At 40.1% G+C, this 20,687-nt stretch overlaps 1 protein-coding gene across 1 annotated transcript in view; it reads right to left on the bottom strand.

Annotated features, from left to right (window-relative positions):
- Window positions 1–11,588: 11,588 nt before the first annotated feature.
- ksr2 (kinase suppressor of ras 2) overlaps window positions 11,589–20,687 on the bottom strand; it is a 494,388-nt gene continuing 485,289 nt past the window's right edge. The window contains exon 22 of the mRNA XM_034170877.1: window positions 11,589–12,364. Within this exon, the coding sequence (XP_034026768.1) occupies window positions 12,358–12,364 (7 nt within the window). The 3' untranslated portion in view covers window positions 11,589–12,357. The remainder of the gene's footprint in view (window positions 12,365–20,687) is intronic.

The following is a 20,687-nucleotide window of genomic DNA, read 5'->3' as shown; positions in this document are numbered from 1 at the left end:
AAAATCACACAATAAAAGTACTAATAACCCCAAATTATTAACAGTTATGAAAAAATATACATGTATTTTATTAATATAATAATTATCATTATGAACTGAAATATATTTACTGTATGATCATTTCACTCTTAAGCCAGCTGCATTTTCATAATTTACTATTTTATTTGCAATGCATTGAACAATACAAATTAGAAGTCCTGCAGGTACAGTAGAAACCTTTTTTTGTATTATGAGTTCTCCTGCTGGGTTTTTGCACATCTGTTTTTGCACGTCTGAATTTGTAGCTGACGTTTTTATAATTAATTTAATTGGTACATGTGTGAGTACTTTAAAACATGTACCAAACATAAAGAACTTGTGTTCTTTATGTTTGACCTTTTTTTTCAATTTGCAAGATGATTTTTGATGCAACTACCTCTTGCTGAATTGATGTTTTTTATTTATTTTTGTTTTTTATTCTGCATTTGCTAGTGATGTTTTATGCTGAAAGCATTGTGGCCGCAATCAATCACTGTAGGAGGATCTACGTGTAAGCATAACTTTTAATGTTGAACAACTGTATGAAAAAAAAAAGGTTTTATTTGACATCATTCTGTACATTCTCACACAACTTTTCGTGACACAGACAGGATCACTGTTTGACCTTTCAAACAAGACATAAAGCTGATGGAGTTATTGTGAGAAGCCCTTTCTGAACTTTCCCAGATGTAACAGTCACATGTACAACGGCTCTCGGCTCTATATGGCACATCTCTCTGTCCTCCTTTGACTTTAAAGCTAACACAGGGACTATTGTCTCATGCTTTTTATCTTTTAAGCCCAAGGTTGCACATTTCTCTGAGAAACTGCACACTTCAGGAATATTCTCCCGTGCATCACGGCTCTGAGGAAATCTCTGCAGCACGTCGTGTTTGTCATTGTTGCCGCCAGCAATGAAGCATGAACAATTCTCAGTAGGAAAATAAACATCTTTGCATCCATTCATCTGCATTTGTCATGGAAAGCTGGTTTGCTGCAATGACCGTATGGCGTGATACATGTATCACCTGAAACATTTATTGAGTTAGAGGCTATTAGGCGAACAGAAGAGCTGAGAACAGCTCCTTTTGCAGTCGAGTGCTGACTTTCCTCTTTAAATTATTTTTTTCTTTGATGTTCTGCCACCTTGTTTGAGCTCAACAGGGTCCTATTAGACGCATGCATGTAGGAAGGTTACGGGGCATTGCAGAGAAATACGTCTGAGGGTTTGTTCTCTGCCTGAACTATATGAACACATGAAAGGTTCTTTTACAAACTAAAACTTAAGTTGCTGCAGTGTGGGTTTCAAGTTGCACACCGACATGCACATCAGTGTCTATTAGGAGGAACTGCAAAATATCTTATAAATCCTATATCCTGATATCACTGTATCTTCTTATTCTATGAAATAAAGCATAATAAATATGTCAATCATTATCTACTATTGACAAGAAGTTTTCTAAAAACTGTAATTTCTGGATATGGAATGTTCTGAAATTTTTTCATTGCCATTAGAGCCTAACCAATATGGATTTTGTGTTAAGGGGGACGATACGATACTGATGTTAGGGATGAAAATTTATATTGATATATCTGCCGATATACAGTGACTTGCAAAAGTATTCAGCCCCTTGGTATTTCACGCATTTTAATTTATTTATGGCGTTTCAAATACAAAAAGTGGAGCAGACAGTTCTCAAAAACTGAGTGACTGTGCAAGAAGGAGAAGAGTGAGGAAAGCCACCAAGACACCCAGACAATCCAGAAAAAATTTTAGGCTTCTGTGGCTGTGACTGAAGACATTGTGCACAGTGCAAATTCTGCGTTTTGTGTCTCCAGTTATACAGCTTCATGATGAAGTAGTATAGAGGATGGTTTTCTTTCACTAAAACATCAAATCTAGGCTTGCATCTCAGATGTACCTTCTGGCAAATTGTAGGTGAACTTTCAGGTCTTCTTTTTAAGAAAATCCTTCTCTGCTCCACTTCATCATGAAGCTGTATAACTGGGGATATAAAATCCAAAACTTGCACTGTGCACAATTTCTCCAATCACAGCCACAGAAGCCTATAACTTCTTCTGGGTTGTCTGGGTGTCTTGAAGTACATGAAGTCCAAGACATATTCAGTGACTTGAAAATGTTCATGTATCCATCCCCTGACTTGTCTGAATAAAACTGGCAATAAAACTGATTATTCACAGGTATTATACCAAAGGGGCCCATTACTTATGCATCCCATCATCTTTGCTTTTATATTTTTAATTAATTTATGTCAGGTTGTAGAGATTTACTTTCAGTTTGAGTTTAAGGAAGATAATTTTAGAAATGTTTATATTGAGAAGCCTGGTTTACTTTTTGTATTTGAAATGTCATAAACAAAATAAAATGTGTGAAATATCAAGGGGCTGAATACTTTTGCAAGTCACTGTATATACATAAAACATGACAATGATTCCTCACTTTTCTTTATCCATCACTTTTGACAAACATGGGCTTTCTGATAAATAACTCCAGAACATCCAGAAAGTATTCACATCGCTTCACTTTTTCCACATTTTGTTATGTTACAGCCTTATTCCCAAATGGAGTACAGTACATTCTTTTTCCCTCAAAATTCCCCATACACCCCATAATGACAACATGAAAAAAGTTGGTGATTTTTTTGTTGTTGTTTTTTTGCAAATTTGTTTTAAAAAAAAGAAATCACATGTACACAAGTATTAATACCATTTGCGCAATACTTTGTTGATGTATCTTTGGCAGCAGTTACAGCCTGTCTTTTTTAATATGATGCCACACCTATCTTCAGGCAGTTTTACCCATTCCTCTTTGCAGCACCTCTCAAGCTCCATCAGGTTGGATGAGGAGTGTCGGTGAACAGACATTTTCAGATCTCTCCAGAGATGTTCAATCTGATTCAGCTCTGGGCTCAAGAACATTCATAGAGTTGTCCTGAAGCCACTCCTTTGATGTCTTGGCTGTGTGCTTAGGGTCATCATCCTGCTGGAAGATGAACCGTCGCACCAGTCTGAGGTCAAGAGCACTCTGGAGCAGGTTTTCATCCAGGATGTCTCAGTACATTACCACATTCATGTTTCCCTCAATCCTGACTAGTCTCTCAGTTCCTGCTGCTGAAAATCCCCACATCATGATACTGCCACCACCATGCTTCACTGTAGGGATGGTGACTGGTTTCCTCCAAACATGACGCCAGGCATTCATGCCAAAGAGTTAAATTTTTATTTCATCAGACCAGAGAATTTTGCTTCTCATAGTCTGAGAGGCCTTCAGGTGCCTTTTGGTAAACTCCAGGTGGGCAGCCATGTGCCTTTTACTAAGGAGTGTCTTCCATCTGGCCTCTCTACCATACATGCTTGATTGGTGGATTGCTGCAGAGATGGTTGTCCTTCTGGAAGCTATTTCTCTCCACAGAGGAGTGCTGGAGGTCTGACAGAGTGACCATTGGGTTCTTGGTCACCTCCCTGACTAAGGCCCTTCTCCCTGGATCACTCAGTTTAGATGGGCGACTAGCTCTAGGAAGAGTCCTGGTGGATCTAAACTTCTTCCATTTATGGATGATGGACGCCACTGTGCTCATTGGGACCTTCAAAGCAGCAGAAATGTTTCTGTATCCTTCCCCAGATTTGTGCCTTGAGACAATCCTGTCTCTGACGTCTACAGACAATTCCTTTGACTTCATGCTTGGTTTGTGCTATGACATGCACTGTCAACTGTGCATGTCTACAAATGTAGACTTGTTTGTTGTTATATGTTGTTATACTTGTTATATGTAGACTTGTTTGTGCCATTCCACATTATGTCCAATCAACTGAATTTGCCCCAGGTTAAGCTCTAGAAACATCTCAAGGATGATCAGTGGAAACAGGATGCATCAGAGCTCAATTCTGAGCTTAATGGCAAGGGCTGTGAATACTTGTTTATGTGACTTCTTTATTATTTTTAATAAATTTGCACAAAAAAAAAAAACTTTTTTTCACATTGTCATTATCAGGTATTGTGTGTAGAAGTTTGAGGGAAAAATGAATTTCATCCATTTTGGAATAAGGCTGCAACATAACAAAATGTGGAAAAAGTGAAGTGCTATGAATACTTTCCAGGTGCACTATATTAACATATCCAACAAGCAACCAACATACGTCACACTGCCTACTGTGGCAGATTGGATAGGACTGTCACTCAGCATTTCATGAAATATATGAAATAGCCTAAATCGCATGAATGGCTTTGATTCTGTCTCTTGTAGCACATGTGACAAAGGGGTGATGGGAGCCCCAGCCATGCTTAAAAATATTTGTCAACAATGCTGTTGGAGCACCCTCTTCTGGGCAAACTATGTAAATTATACCATTTCCAACAGCCAAAGTGTGTTGAAAGGCTCATATACCAGCACGACCAATATATTGGTTGGATTCTAGTTGACATGGCCTATTTAAGAAAATCTTAATTGTAATTAGTGTTAGCGTATGCAATGACACAAACAATAGTTCATTGTAACTGCAAAAAACACTAATGCACTAATGTCTCATAAGTCGTAAATCACAAATAGGAATGATGCCACACCCAAGTTACGTGTTCTATTTTCAGCACAATACTGCAAGGCAGATACTTCAGAGAAAACCTTTGTTGTACTTGTACAAGTATGTCATTTATTCAGTTTACTGCTCAGTTTGAAGCCAGTCATTGTTAACATCTACCACGTTAGCCAATATTAGCAGAACCAGTTGAAAAATGGCACATTAGGCTGTATTTTATTCATAAAAACTCTGTAACAATATGACCACAGTAGGACAGTACCGTGTGTACAACTTATGAAATTGTATATAAAAAAAAAAAAAATACTGAAGTCTAAAAAGGTACAATATACAGCTTTCATTTCATTTACTTAATGCTCAGAACAGGCATCTTGGATTGTAAATTCATTGTTTGTGATGTTTGAAGGAGCTGACTATTTGGAATTCTGACTTCCAATTGAAATTACCACCTCATAACGTCTGAGTGCAACTGGAACACACCATAGCTATGGCTCACATTAAATCTCTGATCTCATATTTACAGATAGCTTCACAGTCTATAACTGTGACAAACAGGCGTATGGAGAGGATGTTCACTCACAGCTGTGAACGAGGGTCGGACTTGTACTATGTGATGACTGCAAAGACATCGGTAGCTTATCTTTAGCATAATCATAGACACAAATAGGATAAATGTAGCATAACCTTGGCGCTTCTGGATAACCTCCCAGTGATGTTTGATACTCCATGTTTTATAATGTTAAAGGCTCCACACAAATGCAAGTAATCACAAAGTATGTCAAAGGAACAAACAATCTTAAAGGTTCATACAGAGTTGAATTCTACATATCTGTAGGTACTCTACTGGAGGAGGTGATAGGCTGAACGTTATTACGGTGGAGTAAAAACCATAGGATGGTCCTTGGTTCAAATCCCCATCAGACCAGAAAATCACTAAGGGACCTTGGGCAAGGTCCACACAACACTGATCCCCATCTTGCTCCTGGTGTGCAGGTGAGTACACAATGACATGAGTGAATGTGAGGCATCACTTTAAACTCCTTTGAGAATCTGCTACAGATGGAACATTGCTATAGATATGCAGTACTTTTACCATTTGAAGGTGGTAAAAGTAGAGTGTCAGTGTGTTAGTAAACTCTTCTGCATCATCATACTTGAGCTCATGGTTAAAATTAATGACAGGGCATGTAATTAATTTTATTGTTGTATGCTCAAATGATTCAATGAGTCTGTACCTGTGCTTGAGGATGAAGGTTATTATCATCCAAAACACCAGGCCAATTAGGAGGAAAAAAGATTTCATCAAAGGATGAAGGTGATCGCTGAGAATTGTATTTATTAGTGATGACCTTTTACTGTTTCAAAGAACATTTTCAAAGTTGTTATGTTTCATTTACTCAGACGTCTGTTGCACTGTCTGCATGTGGATTAGGTAATGTTCACTTTGAATGAGAAACTGTATGTGTTTCTGTAATTTGATGTAGAATATATGTTTATTAAGTGCATTCACTCCCTTGACATATTTTCATTATTTTATTTTTTTTAATATTTAAAGAAAAACTATATAAAAAAAAGTGTAAAAACAAATCTCTCCACATTGTGATTTTAATGAAGCTGTACTGTGACCCAGTTGCTCAATGGATAAAAATTGACTGAATCTCTCGTCTCTATGATTAACTCCTGGTTATTAAACTGAATTCAGAAGGAATTCAGAGCTGTGCATGGTCTTGCACCTGCCAACCATCAGAAAAACATTCAAACGGCTCCAAAACGAAAGAAAAGATTTGTTTCAGCGCTCTGTTGGGTGATTCTGTTACTGCTTTCCACCACGGCATTATGAAGGGATGGGGGATGGAGTCTAATCCTTGGAAAAAACAAACCCGCCAGAAAGCAGGAAAGAGAACAAGGGGGTGGTGCCAGCCACCCCACAGCCATGCTCAGGTCCTAGCCTGACTCAGTTCTTGAGTGTGGACACATAGAATTTCCTGTCTCTCAGCAAAAACATCTATCTATCAAGGGAACTTGAATGATTCTATGTTACGCGTACAGTAGCTGTGCAAATCTCAATAGGCAAATGCATCTAATTTTATCATCTTTTGCTTCATGCCCCTTGACTTTTCAAAATATCAGGGACAATACATTGGTGGATCCTGCTTCCATCCCTGTTGCAAACTCCCTCAAATGTGCAGGTTTTCTAAAAATGCCCAGTTTGTCACGTCTGATCAGAGATTGCTGTTGCTGTCTTGAAGGTTTCAACTGAAGTCCAGCAGACTGTTATCAGTTCAGTGGCTCCCATTTAATCCTGCTGGACACCAAGACCAGAATGTGTATGAAGGCTTTGCACACAATCTGTGTGCCAAGGACTTGGACCTGGAAATATGGAGATAATAAATGATTGCTATACATCCATGATTGCCCTGAAGACCATGAAGACTACCAGGGATTGCACTGGAGATGCTAATGTTTACAGAATGAGGTGTTTCATCTCAGAGGGGATGGCTTGGTGACAAGCCCATGCTGTACAGAGACCTGAGAAAGCGGCACACTGAGGGCAGACAAGAAGACACTTGTGAGAAGACTTTGAGCAACTCACATGCACCCTGTGGTCTAGTGGCCCTTGGTCTGTTTACAGAGAAATTGAAGCAACCTACATTTTGTGCTACAACAATCATGGAAAGTGATGGGACAGTCCTACCAGATGACTCTGCTGTATTATCCCCTTGGATCACCTACTTTGAACAGGTGTGTAAAGCTGAACCCCCTACCAGGAGTTTGGGCGTCTCCAGTGGCAGGGTTCTTGTGACTGACCCTTGGGGTTCTTGTGGCTGAACCACAGAATCTCAAAGCGATTGCGAAGGTAGTGATGAAACACTGAACACAGGAAAAACTCAGTGGACTTTCCATTGAGAAGACAGGCATCACCTCAATAAACAGAAAGAAAGGCCTTGTTGTCTCTCTCTGCAAAAAAAAAAGTGTGATTGCCAAGATTGACAGGTAAGGGACTGCAACAGTCCTTCTCAAGAGGATTCGGAGGGAGCTCTTTGCTGCTCAGTGACCCCAACAAAGGTAATGTCTATGCAAAGAACAAGTTGGACACCATAGCTGGGCTACATATAAGCAATGTGAGTGCTGCAGAGTGACATGGAACATTTGATTTCTGCTCAGTGACTACGTGTATTCTTCAGGGACATGTTCTGGCGCCATGTCTGTTCAGTGCTTGCTTTACTGGGTGTTGGGAATGACTAATCTGTGTGTATTTGTTGGTGAAGAGACATTCACTGACCTTAACTTTGCAGACGATGCTGTGAATTTTGTGGATCCAGTGGATGATTTGATTACAGTCCAAGTAAGCGATCAGAGTGTCTGGATTTAGGCCTGCCCTGAATGAAAGCTAAGATTCAGGTCTCCATTGGCTTCCTAGTCCCAACCATCAGCAGCAGATCTGTATGTGAGCGTCTCAGACGTGTTGAGAAATTCACTTCTCTTGACTCTTGTAGAGAAGAGTCAAGACAGAAGTCAGATTGCCAGAGCAAGAAATTTAGCTGAGGAAACTTCTGCGATTAGAAGAGAAACGTCCTCGTGTCAAGCAACCCAGCAGAGTCGAAGATTCAAGGTTCTCTACGTCTGAGAAGTTATGAGTTCACTAAACAGAAGTATATGGCAATGCTGATATCATAGCAAGTGGACAAACGTCCAAGTTTTTAGAGTCCTGGTGCTTCCAGTTTTATTATATGGTTATATGGGAGTTGGATGCTAACCAGTGACCAAGGGTGACAACTGGATGGCACTAAGGGGCCTGTCCCACTGGCGTTTAGGAGGATTTGCGTATGGATTGCGCACAAAATTGGCCCATATTCGCCAAACATCCGCAATATCCGTGTAACATGCCTGTATGAGTCAGCCGTCATCCGAACACGCCCGTGATCATCCGCAGAAGCACGCATGTCCGCAGCCAGGATTTTTGAGCTGTTCAAAAATCTGCATGCAGATGACATCCGCCTTACATACTCCATATATACTCAATTCATACACAATACATACTCACTCTATGCGCTGTATATCTGCCGTTAACCGCTGATATCCGCAACTGACGGGGATTTGCGGCTTGGCAGCGGACTGGGACAGTGTGTAAAACAGATACATTGAGTGCCCATCATGTCCACATCACAAACTAAAATATGCTGTAGCGACTGCATACAAGTTGGCCACGAATAAAGCATTTTTATTACATCTGCTTTGCAGCTGATTTGCGGACAATCTGTGAATGCATAACAAATACGTCACGTAAACCCAAAGTACTATATGTGGCAGAAAGCGACATACCTGCCAGTCAGTGCCGGTCCAGCTGTGTAAATCCACAAAAATGTAGTAGCTGCTGCAATCCAGGACTTTTATTTAACACCAACAAAAGGAAGAGTTGCTGTTTATCCACAACTCACTCAAAAAAAACCCCAAAAAACACCGTCTCACACCCCGAGCGGCTTTCCCCCTCCCGCTCCCCAAACTCATGAACAGTTAACCCTCGCATGACAACACTCTGTGATCAACTTGTCCAAGTCCAGCAAATGCTCCAGAGGCTGTATTGTTGGTGTGAATAGTGATGCCGATGGCCAGAGTGTGCTTCTTTTATGACTGCAATGCAGATGCCGTGCACGCACAACACGTGCGCGATGCATTCATAATACACCCATAATACTGCCGTGATAATCTCAATGTGTCGGATCAGTTTCCTCACTACATGCATTATATAACCGTGATTGTTCATCATATATTCGCCATATATTATTAATATATCCATAATTCATACTGGGACATTTGTCATTTTTGGCCATTTTTGTTGTGGACGACAATGAACGCCCGCAATTTGTGTACTCAATTCATGCGCAATTAATCCTCTCCCCAGTGGGACAGGGCCCTGAGTCTCTTTGCAGGATCCTTGGGTACCACTAGAATGAAGATGTCAACTGAACATCAGTTGTAATATATGGTTGCGAGACTTGAACTCTAACCAGTGACCTCAAGTGATAACTGAGTGACTTTGTTTCAAACTAATGGTTATTATGGGAGACTCAGACGAGGCGTGCTATAAAGTAAACATCAGTTATGACATTCTGGCCATGTGGTAAATTTTCCTGAATGTAATCCAGCAAACAGGTGCCTCTACTTCAAGGACCCCAGCAAAGGAAATTAATTAAATTAAAGCAACCAAACACTTGAACAATCCAGTTTTTTGTGTGTGTTTTATATTTTGATTTCATTTGGATAATGATGTCAAGATATGTTTTGACTTTTAAATTCCTCAGTTTTACATTCATTCCTGTTTTGTGTGTGTATAGAAATAAGCCTGGCTTTGTAGTTTTAATTTTAATATTTTTCATAAAACAATAAAACAAGTAAAAGCCAAAGTGAGGAAGTACTAAACTGTTGTGTGTGTGTTCTGTGTTTTCTTTTGTTTGTTTGTTTTTAAGAAAATCATGAAAGTGCATATGCAAATGACATTTAGAGTTATCAGAGAACAGAAGTCACATTAATAACTTAATCAGGCTCCTTTGATGACATTACAGGTAACAGGACCCACATGCAAAATCAGCTAATGTAATATAAATGAAGGGCATCGTCAAAGAATGTTTTCGTACTCACACAGCACAGCATGCAAGCAAATCAGTATTCAAACATTGCTTTCAAGGCAAAAGGGACGGAGATGATGTATGAGTCTGCATGGCGGGACTGTGGTTGTTAGAAAAGTCCTGGATATTCTGGTTCAACCAGATTTACAAAATGAGGCTTGTTGTCAGTTTTGCTTGTTGTGAAAGAGGAAAAACAGAGGTTAAATATTAATAAATATTAAATATTTTAAGTTCCATCTTTATAAGCCTTTCAGAAAATAGCCCTCATTGATATGTTTCTGTCAACATTCTCCCGGAGTGTGAAGTATCAGCACATCTTGGTATAAATACATGTTGCAGAGATGCCGTGCAAAAATACGAACAAGGATTCGTTTTTGATCACCCCTCAAAAAATGTTACATGCACACGCAAATCTGCAGGTTTGACACTTTCATACAAGATTCAGTTGTAAAAATATTTTGAATGCATAGATTTGAGGTCGTTAACTGTTTGTGGAAGAATTCTCATATACTTTTGATACACAGGACATCTACAAATCCCATCCAAGTACCATCTGCAACGGAGATCCAAGATACTCTCCTCTATTAGACATATTACGGTATATTCTAAACGTACGTTCCTCAGAGAAAACATCAAATTGTGTCCAGTCTGCTGGATGCAAATATGTGGGTTTCATTTCATTCTTATTTGCTTACTCAGAAGAGATTAATTTGTCACTCCAGACAAACAGGCGTGCCGGTTTCTAAGTTAGCAGACCATGTAATGGAATCAATTAAATTGTGATATTACCATTTAAATGTTTGACTTGCGCCACAAACCTCTGATTCTTTCTATCTTTTTCTTAACAGCAGTGGCTGGCTTTTAGGTCATCCCAGAAATTTAAGAAGCAAACCAGTGAGCTGATGGTGACTTGCAAGGTGACACAACCAGGTGAGGTGGTTAGACAAAAACACACTGAGTTTGTTCATCAGGTTTACACCTTCACCAAACTGCCTATGTGGTAAACATTTTTAGCAAAAATAATTTTAAGAATTCCTTTCTTTAAATCTAAAGTCCAAGTGCAGGTGGTGTTGTAGAATGATGAGGTTCAGTTCTGCATGGTGAGCAACAGAGTTTAGGATTTATTTTGACCTTCCAACCATGTGTGTTTCTGAGCTTGTTAGAAGGATTATTCAGAAACGGTTGAACTGATTTTCATGGGACTGAACAGGTTGGTCTGGAATACATTCAGTTACATTCTGAAGCAGAGATGGATAAGAAAGGTTGAACAATCAGGAATTGAACCTGAAATGGAGCTCGTATCTCCAGTGTTTTTCAGGCATATTATTATTATTATTATTATTATTATTGATGTAGTTGTTGTTGTGTACATTTGATCTGATGGCACATTCTGCATTCAACATGACAAAATTAAACACAAAGACACTTGTTTGTACCTCTTCTGAGATGCCCTTGAGCAAGGCACTTATCCTCCTGACTGTGGAATTGCTATTGTGCGTATCTCGATTTTCTGCACAACTGCACAAAGCTCCAGGTGTGCTGTGGTGTGAAGTTAGATTCTTTTTTTCTTTAAGAAAAACTACAGATAAACCTTGTACTGCAGGAATGCACATATCAAAGCGTGATGGACCTGTGTGGTGTAGCTCCAATGATAAACTGGCTCATTTGCATACTCGGCATTGCAGCTAATTGTTTTAGGATTTGTCTGAAGCGTTCCCTACAAAAAGACAAGAACACTGTGTTTTGCATTCATGGTATCAAAAAACATATTTGCAGCAGAGGATGAGTTGCAGCATGACATGAATGGTGTAGCATGAACTGTACGTACTGTTGAAAATTGGTCAACAGGAAATACAAGTGGGTCATTTTTGGTGGGGGAGGAGTTTCAGGCATATTGTGGAGAAAGGCCTCTCTGTTTGTAAGTGTGCGGCATTACCCACTCCGGAGAAGTGGGCCAATACTGACCGCTAAAGGGTCCAATCAGGCGTTGGGTGGGGGAAACATGTATGTGCTATAGCTGGAACAAGAAGGAGTGGGAGGAGGACGGTGGAGACAGGGCGGAGCAAGAGCGGGTGGGCAGGAGGTAGGGCAGTGAAGCGCGTATGAGCAGAGCTGACGACGAGCTTCACACAAAGACACAGTCGCGTTGATGCCTCCGCTACAGCCTGCATGGAGGGGGAGGAAGGAAAAACACAAACAACATTAAATTGGAAGGTGTCTTAGCACAGGGCCTTGCAGGACGCCACACTGTTAGAGTATGTCCAAACAGCCAGCCAACAATACTTCAACTTGTGAAGTTCAATAATTATCTCATATCGGAAAACTGGATTTCACATGTATGCTTTGAACATAATGCAGCAATGATGAAAAGTGGCTAGCAAGGCCTCTAAAGGTGTATTCACGATCTTGCAGTTTTGTGCTTTGCATGCCTCATTGGTCTAGAACTGTCTGTAATGTGGACCAGTATACTTTCTTGCTGCTTTGCACTCTCAGCAATACTCTCTCCTCACTGCCTTCTGGGTCTCAGAGTTGACATTTTATTGTCATCCTCGTAGAATGACTGAAGATTCTCTGTATTAACTGCTGGGGCAATGACTGAACAGTCTAACCCTAAATCCAACCATAACCCTAAATCTAACTCTAACCCGAGCCAGGGGCAGTCTGATGAGTGGGCCTTCTAAAAACAGAGCAGACCATGTTTAATTAAAGCAAAGTGTCATGACAACTTCATGTCAGAGTTAATTGTACTTGTTGCAATGTGTGTGTGTGTGTGTGTGTGTGTGTCCAAACAAACCTGTTTGTCTTTCAAGTCATTTTTAAGAACAAATTTTCTGTGCCTGCTACCTGAACCGTTATTAGCACATAGAGGCCTGTGGAATTAATTTGATATGTCTTAGGGCATCGCTTTTCATATGGCATCAATTAAAATATTTCAAGATGAAGGCAAGCTTTAGAACTCTGAAGTATATTCACTCCGTGATATAATGTGAAAATTTAGGAAAACTATACTGGATCTTAACATTTCTATGGGTGCTATTGTCACTGGACATTATCTGCTAGATGGACGAGCACAGGGCCTGTTGGAGGGGAGGACAGGGTAACATCCTCTATCCACTTGCATTATGTAATGTTTATTTATGAGATGTACAGTTCAAACCAGTGTGGGTTCACCAAGTGTTTTTTTTGTTTGTTTGTTTGTTTGTTTTTTTTGACAGTTAAATTACTCTCATGCTGTTCACCATAATGTAAAACAGTTTTACCCCCAAAAACATCTATCACAAAAGACTCACTCATACGCGGGTCAGGTGTGGGAGCATGCTGCGTTGCACCGTGTCTAACTCCACTTTGCTATTTACATGCCGGGGAATCTGAACACAAAGTAAGTAAAGTAAGACATTACTATTTAAATGGTGGACTGAGTGGGTGACAGAAGAGAGAGGTTTTCTGGCAAAGCATCAACCAGCATCCACCAGAGGTCCCTGAGGTGAAGCAATTAAGCAACTTATTACTGAAATACCTTTTTATTCTCCATCTTCGTCCAACCTGAAAGCCCCCATGCTTGGACTGTCCCATGGCCAGCGCTGTGTTTGTGCTCCTTGACTGCAAACCCAAGGAGTAAGAAAAAAATCCACTCGAAAACTATATGGTACAAACCAGAGCTGTTAATGTTTTGTGTTTTTCCATAAGATTTTACTTTTATTTTGATTTTGGTGTTTGTTTTCAATTCAGATTCCTTTTATTTTGATTAATGAAAAGGAGAAATATGACAGCTAATCAATATTACTGTGTGTACATGCAGTGTGTACACACATCATGACTCTACCTATGTAAGGCATATCTGAATATTGCAGAGATTTTTGGTGGTCATTTTCAACTGCTTCACAGCGGTACACCTGGCTACACTTCATTTTAAGACCAACATGCCCATGGGTGCACAGATAAGTCAAACCTCTCCAATCTGAATGAAGAACATGGACGCTGGGCATGAAAATAACAGTGTTTGGCAACCATACAGTGTGAGACTCATGCTAACCAGTGACTTAAGGTGATGAGTAGATGTCTTTGTTACTAGGTCTCTTTAAAGGATTGTTCTGGACCTCTGGAATGACTCTGTGTCAAACAAGCTTTGGGATAAGCAGATGAGAAGTATCAGTTGCATTGGGAGCAAGCACCAAGTAGGACACTTTGGTCATGTGTTGTGTTTCTCTATGCATGATCCACTACCCAGGTGCCTCAGTGTTGAGGACCCCAGCAGCTGGATCTCCATATTTCATCTGGCTGCAGCAGATATAGATAGTTACTTTCAAGAAATGGGGATGGATCAGTTGTCTGCTTGGGTGGTTGCCACCCAGGTCCCAGGTTGTTTCGATATTGCAGTGGTTGTGGCGACACGTGGCTTCATCATACTCTCCCAGACTTGACTTGACTGGCTTAAAACTACATTTGGACATCATCAGTCTTCAGAGTTTCATTCTGGCTGAAAATGAAGCATTACATTTCCTTTGAAGACACAACTCAGATGTCCGTCTGAGTGATGGGACTGGGGCGATTCTGCAGTGTGTTGGATGCAGCAACATGTTGCATCACCGTATGCTCCCAGACTTGACTTCAGCTGAATAATCACAAATACACTCACTACGCTGTGCATTGCTTTGTGCAAGCTTTAACATGGAGCCTGTGGTTTTTAAGAGACAGGAATGCACAGTATTTTCATCATGTATTACCTTGATATCTGGGTATTTTTGTGTAGTATCGGTAAAATCTGTTTTGAAGACATGCGTTGGCCGTTATCTGCTTGCTGTATATGTGACCTCTTTATTCTCCAGTAATCCTCCACTGTGGCGAAACCTTATCAACATTTTATTGCCTGCTGCCTTGCGCTTCTGTGTGTTAATCCCAGGTGATGTTAATTGGAAATGGATTAAAGAAAACACAATGATGAGAAAATATAGATCACACCCAAAAGATCAAACATCAGGGCAAACGAAGAACATAAATTCCATGTGATCCTAGATGTTTTTCCTTCGGCAAGTATTTTGTTTGCGCTTAATATGACCGACGCTGATGCTGAAGTTTTGTGTTATCAGAACAGAAAGTCTTATCACTGATGTGGAGGTAAATTAAACTTTTCATCAAATTTTTTTTTGCTTGTTTGTTTGTTTTAGGTAACAAATATGAGTCAGTTGTAATCATGGAGCAATTTAATTTAGCAGAAGGTGGAAATAGTCCAACAGCACAAGTAAAAATGCACAGATGCTGCACACACATTTAGATTTGATAACCCTCCTACTGTTTTTTCATTTTAATGAGACAATTTAGTATATGCATACATACATACACACACACACACATATATATATATAGTCATCGTTGTAGTTTTTTTCTCCCACCCTTGTATCTGTATCTAACAAGGATTGCACTGAACCATGTCTAGTTTTAACACTTTTGAGAATCTACGCAAAAACCATAAATTCACAGTCGGCTGGGCTTCAGCCATCCTCAAGACTGAGTGATGTGGATTATTTTACACCTCAGTGGCAGAGGTTGGAAGTCAGAGGTAGGCATGGAGACTGGATATGCACCTCTCATTCATCTATCATTTATCTGTCTGCTGTCCGTCTCCTCGCTCAAGCGCTAAGTTACAGATGTGACATCGCATGTCAGCACACCAGCTCGCTCACAGAGGAGCAGCAACAAGAGAAATGAACCAGACCTCAGGAGCAGTCATGTTAATTTCATCATATTTTGTGACTTTTAAATTTTTTTCCTTCAAATGTCATTTTTGTTTTAGTTTTAATAGTCAGTTGAGCCCTCAGAGTTTGTGAGACTATTGCAATCAGTGTGTGTGTGTGTGTGTGTGTCTGGACAAATATGCCAATTTCATTCATATTTCACATGTGAAATGCTGATGATAACATCTTAGCATGACATGAATATGAAGGTCAAAGGTCAATCAAGGGCATTTAATATTCTGAAAATCACATTTATCGCAATAGCTTCAAAACTGTTGGTGCATTTACACTCTGATTAGTTCAGTGTTTGTGGACGGAGAGTGAAATGTTGATTAATGTCAACCAAAGCTGAGGTCTGCCAGACGGCAAGAGCTAAGTTTAATTCAGTCAGGCAATGCTGTTTGCCATGGTCCAAGAAAAATTTTCAACTTGCTTATAATCTTCGGCGTTCATGCTTTAAAAAAAAAATGACACCAAGAGTTGAACTCCACTACCGTGACTTCACTTTCGGCAGCCTCCGCTGGCCAATGTTGGAGGCTGAACTGGACGCACCACCTCCTCTGGATCCCTCCAACATGAAGAAATAGGAAGAAATGTGGGGGAATCTGTAGACCCCATCTCAATGACGCACTCTCTGGTAGCAAATGACACAGTCACAAGGTTATGTGACGCTTATATAGACTATGTCACGTGATGTCTCAAATGTTGAGTCGATCAGCTCCACCAAGCTACACGACTGCTCCATGGAGTGTACTGCCAATACACATACAAAGTTGAACTACGTCCTATACTAAGTCAGTGGACCGTTGGAAAAAGTCAAGCTCTGTGTATACAATGTCGCCCTCCACTGAGCTATGTCAAACTGCGTTGTAGACAGGAAATTTGGACCCCTGGAGCAAGCCTTATCCAGCATTTCACCAAGATTTTTGAAAATTTGCTATGTTGACCAACATCAGCCACTTCAAGTCATAGTGTGAATGGGCCCGAAGAGAGGTAAATAAATGCTTTCCAGAGCAAAAGATTCAGCAAATGCAATACTATCTGCTGACGTACAACCCCAATTCCAATGAAGATGGGACGTTGTGTGAAATGTAAATAAAAACAGAAAACAATTTGCAAGTCCTCTTCAACCTATATTCAACTGAATACACCACGAAGACAAGATATTTAATGTTCAAACTGACAAACGTTTTTGTTTTTGTGCAAATGGTTGCTCATTTTGAAATGGATACCTGCAACACATTTCAAAAAAGCTGGGACAGTGGTATGTTTTCCACTGTGTTACATCACCTTTCCTTCTAACAACACTCAATAAGCGTTTGGGAACTGAGGACACTAATTGTGTGTGTCATGATTGGTAAAAGGAGCATCCCCAAAAGGCTCTGCCATTCACAAGCAAAGATGGGGCGAGGATCACCACTTTGTGAACAACTGCGTGAAGAACAATGTTTCTCAATGCAAGGAATTTGGGGATTCCCTCATCTACAGTCCATAATATAATCAGAAGATTCAGAGGATCTGGAGAACTTTCTACACGTAAACAGCAAGGCCGAAAACCAACATCGAATGCCCGTGACCTTTGATCCCTCAGGCAGCACTGCATTAAAAACTGACATCATTGTGTAAAGCATCTTACTGCATGAGCTCACGAACACTTCAGAAAACCATTGTCAGTTAACACAGTTCATCGCTACATCTACAAGTGCAAGTTAAAACTCCACCATGCAAAGTGAAAGCCATACATCAACAACATCCAGAAACGCCGCTGTCTTCTCTGGGCCCGAGCTCATTTGAAGTGGACAGACGCAAAGTGGAAAAGTGTGCTGTGGTCTGATGAGTCCACATTTCAGATTGTTTTTGGAAATCATGGACTTCATGTCCTCCGGACAAAAGAGGAAAAAGACCATCCAGATTGTTACCAGCACAAAGTTCAAAAGTCAACATTTGTGATGGTATGGGGGTGTGTTAGTGGGCAACTTACATATCTGTGATGGCACCATCAATGCTGAAAGGTACATCCAGGTTTTGGAACAACAAATGCTGCCATCCAAGCAACGTCTTTTTCAGGGATGTCCCTGCTTATTTCAGCAAGGCAATGCCAAGCCACATTCTGCACGTGTTACAACAGCATGGCTTCGTAGTAAAAGAGTGCAGGTACTAGACTGGCCTGCCTGCAGTCCAGACCTGTCGCCCATTGAACATGTGTGGTGCATTATGAAGCGCAAAATATGACAACGGAGACCCCGGACTGTTGAACAATTGAAGTCGTCCATCAAATAAGAATGGGAAAGAATTCCACCTACAAAGCTTCAACAATTAGTGTCCTCAGTTCCCAAACACTTATTGAGTGTTGTTAGAAGGAAAGGTGATGTAACACAGTGGTAAACATACCACTGTCCCAGCTTTTTGAAATGTGTTGCAGGCATGCATTTCAAAATGAGCAAATATTTGCACAAAACAGTAAAGTTTATCAGTTTGAACATTAACTATCTTGTCTTTGTGGTGTATTCAATTGAATATAGGTTGAAGAGGATTTGCAAATCATTGCATTCTGTTTTTATTTACAATTTACACAGCATCCCAACATCATTGGATTTGGGGTTGTAAATATGGTGTCAAGATGTCGTCGCCAAATTATGTCATTTGACAAATGACAAAAAACAAAGCAAAACACTTTTCCCACAATACTTTGGAAGCAAGTTACAAGAATGATTCCAAGTGTTTATTAATGAGCAACCATGATACTACCTGCTGATGTATATGATGTCATCATATGACATTAGAATATTATTTATATGCACCCTAGTTAGTCATTCTCTCTTCTATTTTCAGGTTACATTGTTGTTGCGGATAGCCTTGTTGCCTCACAGCGAGAAGGTCCCAGGTTCGCTTCCCACCTGGTGCTTTCTGAGTGGAGTTTGCATGTTCTCACCATGTTTGCGTGAGTTTCCTGCTTGTGCCCTGGCTTTCTCCCATTTCCAAAGACACGCACATTAGGTGAACTGTTGACTGTAAATTGAGTGTAGGTGTGAATGAACGAGTTTGTCTAGATGTGTCGGCTTGCGATAGACTGGCACATGGTGTACCCCGCCTCTCCAACACTGACAGCCGGTGACCCTTATTTGGAATAAGCAGGTTTTTAAAAAAATGAAGTAATGGTTGTAGTTTGAAGCTTATTGCAGAAAATGTGAATTATTCTATCACATAAATTTGTTTAAAATTCAATCAAATTAAGTGCTAAATATGCCTCATATTCTAAGTTTTCTTGTTAAAATTGCAGAAAATCTTACATACATCCATCCATTTTCTTCCGCTTTATCCGGAGTCGGGTCGCAGGGGCAGCAGCTCAAGCAAAGCCGCCCAGACCTCCCGATCCACACACACCTCCCCCAGCTCCTCCGGGGGAACCCCAAGGCGTTCCCAAGCCAGCTGAGACACGTAGTCCCTCCAGTGTAGTCCCTCCAGAAAATCTTACAAATAAAATGCATTGTACGTAGGCTTATGCACAGTAGTAAGCTAATGTTAACGTAATGTAGTATGTCCCATTACTATTTACACTGGGGTGACCAAACATCCTGTTTTCCCAAGACATGTCCTGTTTTCACATCTTGGCCTGGCCATCCTGGGTTTTTTTAGAAAGTGATGACAGTGTCCTGGCATGTTCATGATTTAATCCTTACATTTAGACTGGTTAGTTTGTCTGATTACTTGTTTTCCTTGAAAATATAAAAATTGCAAATAAAAAATGTCTCTAATTCATAAATGGTTAATGTGAGATGTTTGTTAAACCCCTGGAATTAAAACTGAAAGGTCTCTGCTGTAAGAAAAATTCAACAATTTTCAATTTTTGATAAGGACATCCTCAACGGTGAATATTGCCATCCTCTGCTCCAGGCTGCCATAGCAAGCCACACACAGAGTAATTAAGAAGGTGCATGCAAAATAATGTGTACACACTCTTAAGCTCAGCAGCCATTTTGGTCTTCAAAAAATACTATGATTCCTTCTATCTCATCTGATTTGAATGTAATTCCCTCTCAAAATACAGTAAATTGGGTTTATTATAAACTCTATTATGCTCTGATGGCTAAAGTAAAAATGGTCATGAAAGTCCACCATATGCACTAACAGCTCTGCAGAAGCAATAATCTCAAATCATGTAAATAAAGTGTTACATATAGTATCTCCAGCCTTCACAAAAACAAATAAACACTTAGTTGATTGTGTCGGTTGTCTTAAGTCGTCATTCTTTTTTCTTTTCATATGATTTTTTGCTCCGGCTTTCTTGAAAGGCGACCAATTAAAACTGATTTTTAGTCTGATTTAGTGTTTTATTGCTGCAGCACACTGTTCAGTGTGCTTTACTTCAGGACAGCTGAGAATGTGCGTCAGATAATACAGATGTATTTTTTTATGCGGCTGTTAATTTTGCACTTCACAGAGAAGAGCAGCTGCAAAATGTGCTCTTACCCGTATTTTGTCAAAGGTCTGAGCAGACGGATAGAAAAGAGAGAAGTGGATTATGCTGCAAAAACTAATTGGTTTTGATAGACGTTATACTTTTTTCCCACCGTAAAACCACTGGAGCACATTGTAAGGGACATGAATTTAAGATGATGACAGCCACTGTTTTCAGCGAAGGATAAACTCTTCACCCTTCAAGCCTGCAAGGTGGGAGTGACTCAATAAAAAGTCTCACTTTTAATATTTTGAGAAAGTCACACAAGGGCATCAGTTAAGGAAAACTACTACTGAC

Source organism: Thalassophryne amazonica, chromosome 5 (genome assembly GCF_902500255.1).
Source record: "Thalassophryne amazonica chromosome 5, fThaAma1.1, whole genome shotgun sequence".
Classification (NCBI taxonomy): domain Eukaryota; kingdom Metazoa; phylum Chordata; class Actinopteri; order Batrachoidiformes; family Batrachoididae; genus Thalassophryne; species Thalassophryne amazonica.
Note: the sequence above shows the minus strand (reverse complement) of the source record. Positions and strands in the feature narration are given on the sequence as shown.